General features: G+C 40.2%; 1 protein-coding gene across 1 annotated transcript in view; it reads left to right on the top strand.

Moving 5' to 3' along the window:
• Window positions 1-13,724, top strand: part of IQGAP2 (IQ motif containing GTPase activating protein 2) — a 310,698-nt gene that overhangs the window by 234,550 nt on the left and 62,424 nt on the right. Inside the window, exon 17 of the mRNA XM_039477508.2 lies at window positions 1,756-1,926. Coding sequence (XP_039333442.2) covers window positions 1,756-1,926 — 171 coding nt within the window. The remainder of the gene's footprint in view (window positions 1-1,755; window positions 1,927-13,724) is intronic.

Below are 13,724 nucleotides of genomic sequence, written 5' to 3'. Positions count from 1 at the left end.
GATAGGTGAACCAGCTTGTACTAATTGTGCAGTTTGTATAGATTTTGTCAATAAACAGTGATTTATTTCCAGTGCTTCCAACTTCTACTCTAGTATCTTTTCCACTTTTTGCCTTGTTTTTGACACAGTCACCAGTATCTCTGAGTGGTTATATCGTGTGTCCATTGCTCTGGAATTAATAACACAAGTTGGCGGCTTAAGAAATACACAGGTACTTAAGTCAGTAATGCTTCCCAGGAGGAATACTCTTGAAGGAATATTCACCAAGATTGATGTGGATTTAAGACCAAAAGTTGGACCCAAAGATATGAAAATTTCTGATGATGGATCCATGCATCATAATATGTTTACAAAGAAATACTGATGATAATTAAAAACAAGAACACACATCTTACAGTATCGTTCAAAGTCAACGTCAAAGATATCGCAGCGAAGCAGTATTGTAGACAGAATCATCAATGAAGTATTTACTAAAATTTTGAGGAAAAATAATATGATCTGAGTCTGATCGTTGCTACCAAAAATGCTTAGTGACAAGAAGATAGTGAAGAACATAATTTATTGACTAATTTCAGATGTTCAGAGTTCGTACAGATTTTAGAAAAATTACATTGTAGCAATGGATTATTAGTGCCGATTTTGAAAAAAAGAAATTACAGACATGCTAAAAACATATGCCATGGTTGAAAAGATGTATCAAACTATAAAGAAGTAGCATCGAAGATTTAAAATTTAGAATCAAAAATTGCTCATGTGGCATCCCAAGATATGCCCCAGATATAGCTTTTCCTTATATCTAGCATCAGTCTGTTAAGATTATTACCCAGTGGAAGGTCTAACACTGTTTAAAAAATTTGTGTTTCCTCCAAACAACCTGAAGTTACTGGTTTTATTCAATGAATGCATACATATGTCTCCTCTTAAAGATATGTATGCATCTTTCATATGATTTCACTTTTAGCTCTTTAACCAACCATCGATTCCAGTTGTACAAGATAAGAAAGTTTTATGTGGGGTATGAAGTGGGTTTACTTTTATGCTCAATGAGAGATGCAAAGAAAGACTGGACTTTCACTTCTAGAGTTATCAGCTGTCGAAGTGACAGTCCAGTCTTTCTTTGCATCTCTCATTGAGCATAAAAGTAAATCCAGTTCATACCCCACATAAAACTTTCTTCTAATCTCCTTCTTCCTTTGTTCTCATTCTTCTAGATTTCCCCCATCTGTCCTTAATAGCGCTTGTCTTGCTTCTCCCACCTCTTTTTCTTTAGCCCCAGAGCATCATTTTGAGTTTTGCCCCAGCTCATTACAGAGATCTGCCTCCTCTGGCCTGGGGAAGAAATGGAAAAGAAGTCTGAGATCCTCATGGTCATTGCAGTCTTTTCCTTGGGAGCCCAAGGGAGGTGGAAGGTGATGCATGTTTTTGCAGAAAGCAGCCTTGTCCCTTTACATTCTTCGGAGCTCAGGCCTCACGCCTGGTCCTTGCCAGCATCATCTGTACATCTCCACCTCCAGATCCTGAGATCATTGAGCCACATTCTCATGCCACCTCAGCACCAAGTCAGAGATGCCAAAATCATATTGCTAGAAAGAAGATAAGCCAGTTTCATCCCTCAGCTCCGCTTACATTTGTTTTTAAACCAAGCCAAAAGGAGATATCCATATTACTTTCTAAAAGATAAACTATCAGAAGCTATTCTATGTATGCCTTTCAAATGATGTGTGAAGTGTAACAATAAGAAATATCTCTTGCCAGGACATTATTGAGGAAGTCACAGTAGGTTACATTCGTGAGAATATATGGTCTGCTTCAGAAGAGTTGCTTCTTCGCTTTCAAGCCACAAGCTCAGGACCCATCCTTAGGGAAGAGTTTGAAGCTAGAAAATCATTTTTGCATGAACAAGAAGAGAATGTGGTCAAAATACAGGTATGTGGATCACCCACCACTTTTTACAGCAAACTGTCATATCACCTGAAAATGTTTTATTTTATAATTGGCTAGTCAGTTACCAGCATTCTAATAAACAAATCTGATTGCATGTTTTTACATAATCAGTGCCACTAGTCTACTTCACTAAGGCTTTAGAATGGGAAGCATATTGATGATGAATGGCTTAACCTATGGTCTTCTAGGGCGAATTTAGGAGCACTGCAGATTTGCACAGGTCCACCTGCTGCCACCCTAGTTGGACCCAAAAGGACATGCCTTGGATCCGAGTTGAAATCACATCTGACTCAGGAACTTTACAATTTGGCTTCTGTGGTTAGTGGATGCTGAGTGGCATCTTAGTTTCTGTGCTCTTCTAGGCTGAAAGAACAGGAGAACTAATCAAATAAACAGATTTAGCATCTCTAAGAATGTCTTCCACCTTCTGCAATCTGTCACTCTTATTTAGGCCTGCGGGAGAAACTTTCATTCCTAAATTGTTTGCCATAAGTTGTTCTGAAGCTTGCATGACTTGTCCAAACTTTCTGGTTGGCAGGAGAAGAATTTGCCAGGCTTAGATGTTCCTCTTCTGTATTCCCGTAGCGCCGTCTATGAATCACCACACTGATTTCTGAAAGGCTGTGAGTTTGTTCTTTTTCTTGTGAGTTCAAAGGGACATTGTTAGCAACTGGCAAAGTCTGATGTGTTTTTACTTTTGAGTTTCCTAAATCGGAAGTTTTTCTGTTGAAGAGGTTCTTTTTTGTGTGGTCACTGGTGAACTCATCTGCTTTTCCCACCTAACTGTAATGTCCAAGGCAGAAAATGAATTTTACAAACATTTGTCTTCTTGTATCTTACACATGATAGGTGCTTGCATGTTTAAATTTGCTTGGAGCTTAAGATATTATTAGCAAAGCAGAAACAATCAACTTTATAAAAGAAATTCCTACTATAAATCTAACACTTAACGGATTTTTCTAGGTGGGCCAATGAGTTTTCAATTTATTCATTCTTTAAACAAGTAGTAGGCAAAACACACAGGAAATGAACAAAAGCCTAAAACTAGTTACCTACACTAATGAGGCTCCAATTTTGCACAAAATTCACGTCAGCCAATATAAAATTTGGACCCCACACTCTCCAGTCTCAGGGCACATAGCAGAGTTACAGTTGGAAGATGTACCACAGAACCCACCAGTATAGAATCCCTCTGTATTAGAAACCAGGGCTGAAGGATGAGAGAAATGGGGAAAGAATGGGAACAATCATCTGGAGCCTTTTTTCTCCACATCAGCAGAGGCAAAAGAATTGAAGAGGCAGCCATCAAACCGTGAAGTCACCTCACCATGCCTTTTTTTTTCAGTCTTCTGACAATTTTCCAAAGCAGAGGGCATGAAGTCTAAAGGTAAGCCTACTTCACAGATGGGGACCAGAAGTAAATATGCATCGATAGGAACCTGCTGGCCCATAAAACCAAGAGACCATGAACCAAAGGGTGTCATGCTAATCTCATTTCTCACCAAAGTGGCCAGTTCACCTTCAAGTAGGAAAATGTTCTGATATCTAAGAAGTTCCCCTACATAAAACACTGTGAGCTTCCTAGCTGGCTGAACTGCCCCCAGACACCACAGTCTTAACAAATTTGGAGAGAAATGCAAAGGCAAAGCTCCTAGGCCAAAGCCAGCTATACCCCAGCTACACCACCCTCCCTGCCCTCGGTGGTCTGCCAAGGAACTGAGTAGTGGTACAGAGAATGTGCGTGATCAGCATCCAGTCCTCTGTCTCAAATGCTTGGAGAGTTAACTGGGAGGTGCTCAGGTCAATACAGAGAGAAGTCAAAGAGAATCTACATAACTATATTATTCCTGAGCAGCTAGAAGTCCCTGATAAAATTTCTTGAGTGAACCAGAAAAAAAAAAAAATCTGCTCATAAACAAAAAAGATCTTATATCAAAAGCAGAAAAAGGAATATAACTTGCAAAATATAAATGGAGTAGACATCTAGAGTTACTCTTCCAGAAGACAGGAGAAAATTTTATACTGAAACTGCTTTATACTGTCAAGGAATTTGATACGACGTGGACTTCATGAAATTAAGAAGACAACAGAATAATAAAATGAAAAGACAGCTGACAGCTAAGGAGAGGAAGGGAAATAATGACATCATAGATAGTAAATGAATTTATAACTGCAGAATGCAGAATAGTCACTGAACATAGTTGCAGCAGACACAGAAAGCTTAAGAAAAATCCAGCAAAGCTGAGGGAAAGAATAGATGATTAAAAACAGTTTTTCATGGGAATAGTGTAATGATGCCCGTTTTATTGCAGGGTGGTGACAACTGACTGGAGCAATTCACATAACAGATGGCTCCTAGTTTGTGCTTAAGTGCTTGATAAACTTTAGAAATGGCAAGGTGATAGAGATAATGACTCAGAGGACAGATAATGGGGAGCCAATATTGATATTGTTGGTGTGTCAGAGGAAGACATCAGAAAAAATGAAATGGGATAGAAAAGGTAACTATAAGACGAAGTTTTTCTCTTGAACTGAAGAAAGCTAGTATACTACTTTTTTTTTTTTTTTTTTTTTTTTTTTTTTTTTTTTAATTTTTTTTTTTTTTTTAGTATACTACTTTTTAGGAAAGGACATAATAGTGCAAACACCAAAACGTAGCCCTGAGAATTAATGAATTATTCAACTTCAGCTTCGGGAGTGTGACCAGCATCCTGGTGAAGAAAAACAGGCGACTCTGAAGGAACTTCACAACTCCAGGAGCAGCGGCAGAGTCTGTGGGCCAGGAGGAAGGGGATGACCTGGGAGAGTCGGGCCTCAGTTGTTTTAATGTAAATGACTACTCCTATAGATTGCTGGATTTTTTTTACCTTTGAGGAAAGGGAAAAGAGGTTCATGTTGAGGGCTTTCTTGGCTAACTGAGATCACTCAAGTATTTTGTGCATCAGAAGTTGGCATTGGTGATTTGAATAGATCTGTACTCAGGGTCCAGTTTTCACGCATAGCAGCCAGTGTATCAAGCCATATTTCCCAGAGAGTAATAGTTAAGGTCTATAAGACAGAGCAGTGACCTCTGAGGTCTAAGTGTTTTGGAAGACTTTTTTATAGAGATGTTCTGCACAGAAATATGTTATAGTACTAGAAAACAAAACAAATAAGATGACTATTATAAATTTTCCCACAAGTTTCCATACCAGACAGGAGAATGAGATTGCCATTTTTGTAAATCCTTTTTTTTTTTTTTTTAAATTCTGAGACAGTGTCTTGCTCTGTCGCCCAGGCTGGAATGCAGTGGCACCATCCCAGCTCACTGCAACCTCCACCTCCTGGGTTCAAGCAGTTCTCATGCCTCAGCCTCCCAAGCAGGTGGGATTACAGGCATGTGCCACCACATCCAGCTTATTTCTGTATTTTTTATAGAGACAAGAGTTTCACCATGTTGGCCAGGTTGGTCTTGAACTCCTAGCCTCAAGTGATCTGCCCACCTCGGCCCCCACAAAGTGCTGGGGTTATAGGCATGAGCCACTGCACCCGGCCTGTAAATCCTTTCTGCCTATAACTTTCCAAGTTTCTTTATATCAACTTTATACCCATATTTGCTTATAAGCAGCCTCTAATTAGAGAAGAGCTTGCAGTATTATGACTATGCACAAGAGTTCTGTTGTTAGCACAGAATAAAAGCTCATCTCAATAGAACTAAACAGACTAAAAAAAGAAAAACAGTTTTTTGGCAAATGAAATATGAGGCATGTAGTATTCTGCTTCCGTGGAGCAAAAAAAAATTTTTTTATTATTGTACTTTAAGTTCTGGGATACATGTGCAGAACGTGCAGGTTTGTTACATAGGTATACACATGCTATGGCAGTTTGCTGCACCCATCACCCCATCATCTGCATTAGGTATTTCTCCTAATTCTCTCTCTCCCCTAGCCCCACACTACCCAGCAGGCCCCAGTGTGTGATGTTCCCCTCCCTGTGTCCGTGTTTTCTCATTGTTCAACTCCCACTTATGAGTGAGAACATGGGGTGCTTGGTTTTCTGTTCCTGTGTTAGTTTGCTGAGAGTGATGGTTTCCAGCTTTGTCCATGTCCCTGCAAAGGACATGAACTCATCCTTTTTTATGGCTGCATAGTGTTCCATCATGTATATGCACCACATTTTATTTATCCAGTCTATCACTGATAGGCATTTGGGTTGGTTCCAAGTCTTTGCTATTGTGAACACTGCCGCAGTAAATGTAAGTGTGCATGTGTCTTTATAGTAGAGTGATTATAATCTTTTGGGTATATATCCAATAATGGGGTTGCTGGCTCAAATGGTATTTCTGGTTCTAGATCCTTGAGGAATCACCACACTGTCTTCCGCAATGGTTGAACTAATTTACACTCCCACCAACAGTGTAAAAGCGTTCCTATTTCCCATTTCTCCACAGCATCTCCAACATCTATTGTCTCCTGACTTTTCATGATCACCATTCTAAGTGACATGAAATGGTATCTCAATGTGGTTTTGATTTGCATTTTCCTAATGACTAGTGATGGGCTTTTTTTCATATGTTTTTTGGCCACATGTCTTCTTTTGAGAAGTGTCTGTTCATGTCCAGAAGCAAAATAATTCTATTCCCAGCCAATCTGTTCTTGTTTAGAAAGGTAACAATACTCATATATAGAAGAATACCAGAAAAATTTACATAAATAATAATAAGATGAAACATAATAATGAACTCTCAAGGTAAATCCTGGTGGCACACTTACTTAAGCCTTAGTACATTAAAAGAAAAAAAAACAGAATGGACAAATGGGGTCATTTTGACAATGCAGGAATGATTCAATATTAAATCATCTGTTATTATGACACACAACTTATTCAGAATGTTTGCAAATCTCAGGTAATTGAGATTAACAGTGTTTTTGAAGTTTAGATAATTCCAGAAGAGGAGAATGGGAACTTGAACTAATTCCAGTTATCTTGTTTAGCCTTCAGTATGGACTAAGGAAGGAGCGGGATTTGTAATATACATTCAAACAATTGCAATTCTGTGCTTTAAACCAATGTTAACCACCAAAATATACAAACTGTTAAGATCCATCACAACACTGTGTGTGTGTGTGTGTGTGTGAGAGAGAGAGAGAGAGAGAGAGACAGAGAGACAGAGAGAGAGACAGAGACAGAGACAGTCTTGCTCTGTTGCCGAGGCTAGAGTGCAGTGGTGCAGTCTGCACTGACTGCAGCCTCCACCTTCCAGGTTCAAGTGATTCTCCTGCCTCAGCCTCCTGAGTAGCTGGGACTACAGGTGCATGCCACCACACCAGGCTAATTTTTGTATATTTAGTAGACAATATGGTTTTCGCCATATTGGCCAAGCTGGTCTTGAACTCCTGACCTGGTGATCCGCTGCCTTGGTCTCCCAAAGTGCTGGGATTACAGGAATAAGCCACCCCGCCTGACCCACAACACATTTTTTACTGGTTGGCCTGCCATGGAGTCCCAGTGACCCATGATTAGGGTCCACTTCCCCTAGTCTCTGTTGTGCTATTGGGCCACTTTTGTGAACAACTGTTGGTGACATCAGAGAATTTTGCCCATCTCAGAAGTGTCACACTGGCAAATCCCATGGTAGCATTTTCTACCTGGATAATCAATTTTAAATCCTTTATTTTGATTATTTACACTTTTATCATTTAATGTGTGGACCACATATCCAATGCTGTCTTTTCCTGGAAGATTGGTAAAAGTACACAATCTCAAGCCTTCCCCAAGGCCTACTGAATCCTAACCTGCATTCTGGCAAGATCCTCGGATGATTTTATATTCACATTAAAGTTTGAGAAGTACTGTTAAGATCATTCCAGTTTCAAAACTCCAGGTAATTCATCTTTCTGTATAGTTCTTTATCACCATAAGAGCTTAAGGGAGAAAAACCCTATGTGCTCATTTCAATAGCTACTGAAAAAGCATTTGATAAAATTCAACCCATTCCTCTGTTTTTAAATGATTGCATTGAAGTTTAAGGTTTTTTTGAGGCAATTGCCATCCTTATAATCAACTTTACCATTCAGACATTAATCTTTTTCCATTTATTAATCTGTTCCAAAGTATACCTTATAATTTTATTCTTTTGTATTTGTTAAGTTTACTCCTCTGTATCTTTTTCTGCTATTGTGAATAACATCTTTATTCTATTATATTCTTTATTCTTGACATGTAGAAAATTTATCAATTTTATATTCATTTTATAACTAGTCACCAGGATGAACTCTTAGTGCTAATAAATTTTTAGTTGATCCTTTTGGGTCATAACTGCTGCTGACACTTCTGATTTTTTTTTTCTACATCTCAAATTTTGTCAAGGAGTAGATTCATACAGGCTTAATAATATAGAAAATTATAAACTTTAAGGACTTAAAAATTATTTGGGCTTGGCTTCCACTTCTAGGGAAATGGAATGCATGTTCTCTCCCTGTTCATAAATACAACTAAAAGCCCCCAATATTATATATAAACAAACATAACACTCTTAAAGATGAAGAGAAAAAAGTCAGACTAATTAGCAAACCCTAGAACCCAAAGAATGACATAGTGATGAGTTCTTTGAGTTTTCTTTTTGATTATATTTTTCTTACCTAGAGCTGAAGAGGCTGGCAACCCAGAAATGCCAGTGGGTACAGGCTCTTACATGGGTTGGTTCTGTGTCACCACCTGAATCTCATCTTTAATTGTACTTCCATAATTCCCACGTGTTGTGGGAAGGACCTGGTGTGAGATCATTGAATCATGGGGGCAGTTTCCCCTATACTATTCTTGTGGTAGTGAGTAAGTCTCTCGAGATCTGATGGTTTTATAAGGAGTTTCTGCTTTTGCTTCTTTCTCATTCTCTCTTGCCGCCGCCATGTAAGAAGTGCCTTTTGCCTTCTGCCATGACTGTGAAGCCTCCTCAGCCATGTGGAACTGTGAGTCCATTAAACCTATGTTTCTTCCCAGTCTCAGATATGTCTGTTTCAGCAGCGTGAAAACAGACTAATGCAGGCTCCAATGAAAGCCTGCTCTCTGTAGCCAAAGGGCCAAGACAGAAACAGTCTAGCAAGACAGAAATTATTTCAGGTAGTAGCTACTCTACTCTAGCCAAACACCACACACAGAAAAAAAACTGTAATGCTTCCACCCAGGGCAGCAAAGCCTGAGTGGGGAGCCTGGACTTCCATCCCCCTGGACTATAACAAGGCACACAGACACTTGTAGAATCTGGATCTCATGCCCTCTGAGCAGTAATGTGGCAGCCCTTCCTCTCCCTGCTAGAGTGGTATAAGAGGAGCCATGGTGGAGAGGTAGGACCTTCGCACCATCCAGTGGTAATGAGATCTTTTCCCCTCAGTTGGTCAATGGAGGCCACATGGGAAGTAATAAGAAGCCACTCCTACCTTCCCAGCCAGAGAGAGATCAACAGAGAGCCAGTGGGTTGCTGGACCCCTTCCCAGCAGTAATGAGGAGGCCTTCCCCACCTTGGTGTTCAGGTTCTTTGGGTCCCAAGATTCACTAGCCTGGCTGTTTTCTCCTCACCTTTAAGAGGGTTATGTTTGTTTATATAGACAGAAACCAAATGGAAAACCTAACCTTCTCCTCCCACCTCCTGGTAATGAGGCAGTGCCTCCCGACCTTTTCCTTGCCAAAACAATGTCAGGAAAAGCCACCTAATACAATAGGATTAAATAAGATCCAGCACCCCGTGATACCCACATTGTCTAAGGTTCAGTCCCTTGGACTGTTTGGATATTGCAATCACAACAATCACATATGTCAAGAACTAAGACAATCATAACTTCAGTTTAAAATAACAACTACTAAGTGCCCACACAGAGATGACAGATGTTAGAATTATCTGACAAAGATTTTTAAAGCAGCTATCATAAAAATGTCACAATAAGCAATTAGCAATTACTAACACTTGAAGCAAAAGAAAGAACATCTCAGGGGAAAAAGCTAAAGCCTCAGCAAATAATTCAAAGTATATAAACCACACAGTAACTTTTAGAACTGAAAAATATAGTAACAGAGGTGGAAACCCAATGAATAGTGTTAACAGCAGAATGGAAGGACAGAGGAATGAATCAGTGACCTAGAGATTATCACAATAGAAATGTCCAGTTCTGAACAACAGAGAAAACAGACTGAAAAAATAATGAATAGAGCCTCCGGGATCAGCAGGATTGTAACAGAACATTTGACATTTATATCATCTGATTCCCAGAGGAGAGGAGAAAGAGGCAGTACTGACAAAGTGCTTGAAATAAAAGTAGAAGCATTCCAAAAACACAGATTCAAGAAGCTGAGCAAACTCCAAACAGGATAAAGTGAAGAAAATTCACACAAAGATATATCATAGTCAAACTTCTGAAAATAAAAGACAAAGAAAATATTTTGAAAAGCAGTGAGATAGAAATAACTTACCTATGAGAGGAAGACAGTTCTAATGACAGGATTTTTCATAACCTAAGAAGGCCAGAAGGAAGTGCAAGATTTTTCAGGGAAGCAAAGGCTGAGTGGGAAGTCCAGACTTCCACCCTCCTGTAACAAGGCACCCAGACACTTGTAGAACCTGGAGAGAAAATAGCTGTCAGGCCGGGCGCGGTGGCTCAAGCCTGTAATCCCAGCACTTTGGGAGGCCGAGGCGGGTGGATCACGAGGTCGAGAGATCGAGACCATCCTGGTCAACATGGTGAAACCCCGTCTCTACTAAAAATACAAAAAATTAGCTGGGCATGGTGGCGCGTGCCTGTAATCCCAGCTACTCAGGAGGCTGAGGCAGGAGAATTGCCTGAACCCAGGAGGTGGAGGTTGCAGTGAGCCGAGATCACGTCATTGCACTCCAACCTGGGTAAGAAGAGCGGAACTCCGTCTCAAAAAAAAAAAAAAAAAAAAAAAAAGAAAAAGAAAATAGCTGTCAACATAGAATTTTGTATATCCAGCAAAAATACCCTTTAGGAATGAAGGAGAAACTAAGAGCGCTTGTTACCAGCAAACCTTCCCTCATAGACCTATAGATAGCTCTCTAAACAAAAAGGAAATGATGAAAGAAGAAATTTCAGAATGTCAGAAAGAAAGAAAAGATAGCTAGAAGAATAAAAATATGAGTAAATACATTTTCCTACTCCTTTTGAGTTTTTTAAATTGTTTGGCAATTGAAGTGCTGAAGTGCTAATGAATGTTTGAAGGGCTCATTCGCCATGGCTGCTGTCAATGGCTGATGTTGAATGTGTGTGGCTTTTCCAGGCACAGGGTGCAAGCTGTCAATGGATCTACCATTCTAGGGTCCGAATGATGGTGGCCCTCTGCCCACAGCTCTACTAGGCAATCCCGCAGTAGGAACTCTGTGTAGGAGCTCCAACCCCACGTTTCTCCTCCACTGCCCTAGCAGAGATTTTTCATGATAGTTCTGTTCCTGCAGCAGGCTTCTGCCTGGACACCCAGGCTTTTCCAAGTATCCTCTGAAATCTAGGCAGAGGCTCCCAAGCCTTGACTCTTGCACTCTATGCACTCACAGGCCTAACATGACATGGAAGCCACTAAGGCTTATGGTTTCACCCTCTGAGCTGTACCTGGGCCCCTTTTAGCCATGGCTAGATCTGGAGTGGCTAGGATACAGGAATTAGAGTCCGGAGGCTGTGCAGGGCAGCAAGGCCCTGGGCCTGGCCCATAAAACCATTCTTCCCTCCTAGGCCTCCCAGCCTGTGATGGCAGGGGCTGCTGTGAAGGTCTCTAAAACATCAGGGATTACAATTCGACATGAGATTTGGGTGGGGATGGAAATCCAAACCATATCAAGGCATGAGCCACCATGCCCAGTTCACATCTTTATGTCAGTTTGTATTTGTGTACACGATGATGGAGTATGTATGTTTACACATTTGCATATTTCAGAGGATACCTAATTAAAAGGCCAGGCAAAGTGGCTCACGCCTGTCATCCCAGGACTTTGGGACACCAAGGTGGGCAGATCACCTGAGGTCAGGAGTTTGAGACCAGCCTGTCTGATATGGTTAAACTCCATCTCTACTAAAAAATACAAAAATTAGCGGGGCAGGGTGGCACATGCCTGTAGTCCCAGCTACTCAAGAGACTGAGGCAGGAGAATTGCTTGAACTTAGGAGGCGGAGGTTACAGTGAGCCAGGATCGCACCACTGCACTCCAGCCTGGGCAACAGAGTAAGACTCCATCTCAAAAAATAAAAGTTAGATAGTCATTCCCTTTATAGAGTAGTTAGGTGGAAGTAGAGATAGCTACACAGGTACATATACCCTTTCTCTTTGTTCACTGTGTATTTTTATAGATCTTCTAGGCATTGAGGTACAAATTGTTTGCTTAGAAATATGTATAATTATTTTGTGAGTTTTCTCTTAACGTGGTATAATATGTGTGGTAAGCTAAAATTTCCTTTTTATATTAGCAATATGTCTTGGAGGTAGTCTTATTCTCCAAGATACAGAGCATTGCCGTAGTCAGTATATATGACCTTTATTAACTGGTGTGGAACATCCCACAGTGGGACTGCAGTTGCAGTGTCTCTAGCTGTACCCCCATTTGTGAACATTTTACTGGATGCACATTTTTGGTATTACAAACGATGCTGACAAAAATACTTATATATGGGGCTTTTCTACACAGGTGCTTTTATTTTCCTGGGCTAGATATATTGAAAACTAGAAATATTAGGTGAAAGGTTAAATAATTTTAAATTTGATACTGCTAAATTTCCTCCCCAAAACTCTACCCTTTTGTAGTTTCCTGCAGCTCACACTTCACCATTCCTGCCTTTTTTTGTCGACCAATTGACAAATGGATAAGGCAAGAATTTTCTCAAAATTACCCTGACTGCCTCAACCTTAAAGCCATACCAAAGATGTTTTGACATTTTTCTGGAAATTTGTCTTGCCTTTTCCTCTTTCAGTTCAGTTCTAGTTGTTTTCTGTTTTCTAGGAACCCTCATGATTTTTATCTCTATGCCTTCTTTTTTTCTAGCACTATTATAGATTGCTTTAAAAGTATGTTGGGGCCAGGCATGGCTCATGCCTGTAATCTCAACACTTTTAGGAGGCCAAGGTGGGTTGAATTGCTTGAGTCCAGGAGTTCAAGACCAGCCTGGGCAACATAGAAAAACTCTGTCTCTATGAAAAATAGAAAAATTAGCCAGGCATGGTGGTGCACACCTGAGTCCCAGCTATTCAGGAGGCTGAGGCAGGAGAATCCATTGAGCCCAGGAGGTGGAGGCTGCAGTGAGCCATGACTGAGCCACTGGATACTAGCTGGATGACAAAATGAGACCCTGTCTCAAAAAATAATAAAAGTACATTCGTATAATGTTACCACTGGGGGAATCTGTGTAAAGGGGCACATGGAATGTATTATGTAACTTTTTATCCTTTCCTGTGAGTCAGTGATTCTTTCCAAATTAAAAGGTTTTTTTAAAAAGCATATTTATACCTTCTAGGGATTTGGACTGGGAGGACGTCTGGAACAAGTACCCAGTTCACCATTTTGATTCCATCCTGACTGCATTGTGTTGACTCATTACAAAGATGTTATTTTTGAAATAACAAAATTTCATGTACCCTTTTTAAAAAGGATAAAGTAAATATATACAGACATGAAAAGAAATTTATAAAAATAATTTGATTTTTGGCCGGGCGTGGTGGCTTACACCTGTAATCTCAGCACTTTGGGAGGCTAGGGCAGGCGGATCACCTGAGGTTGGGAGTTTGAGACCAGCCTGACCAACATGAAGAAACTG

This window comes from Saimiri boliviensis, chromosome 1 (genome assembly GCF_048565385.1).
Source record: "Saimiri boliviensis isolate mSaiBol1 chromosome 1, mSaiBol1.pri, whole genome shotgun sequence".
NCBI lineage: Eukaryota > Metazoa > Chordata > Mammalia > Primates > Cebidae > Saimiri > Saimiri boliviensis.
The sequence above is the reverse complement of the archived record's forward strand: the minus strand, read 5'-3'. Positions and strand labels throughout refer to the sequence as shown.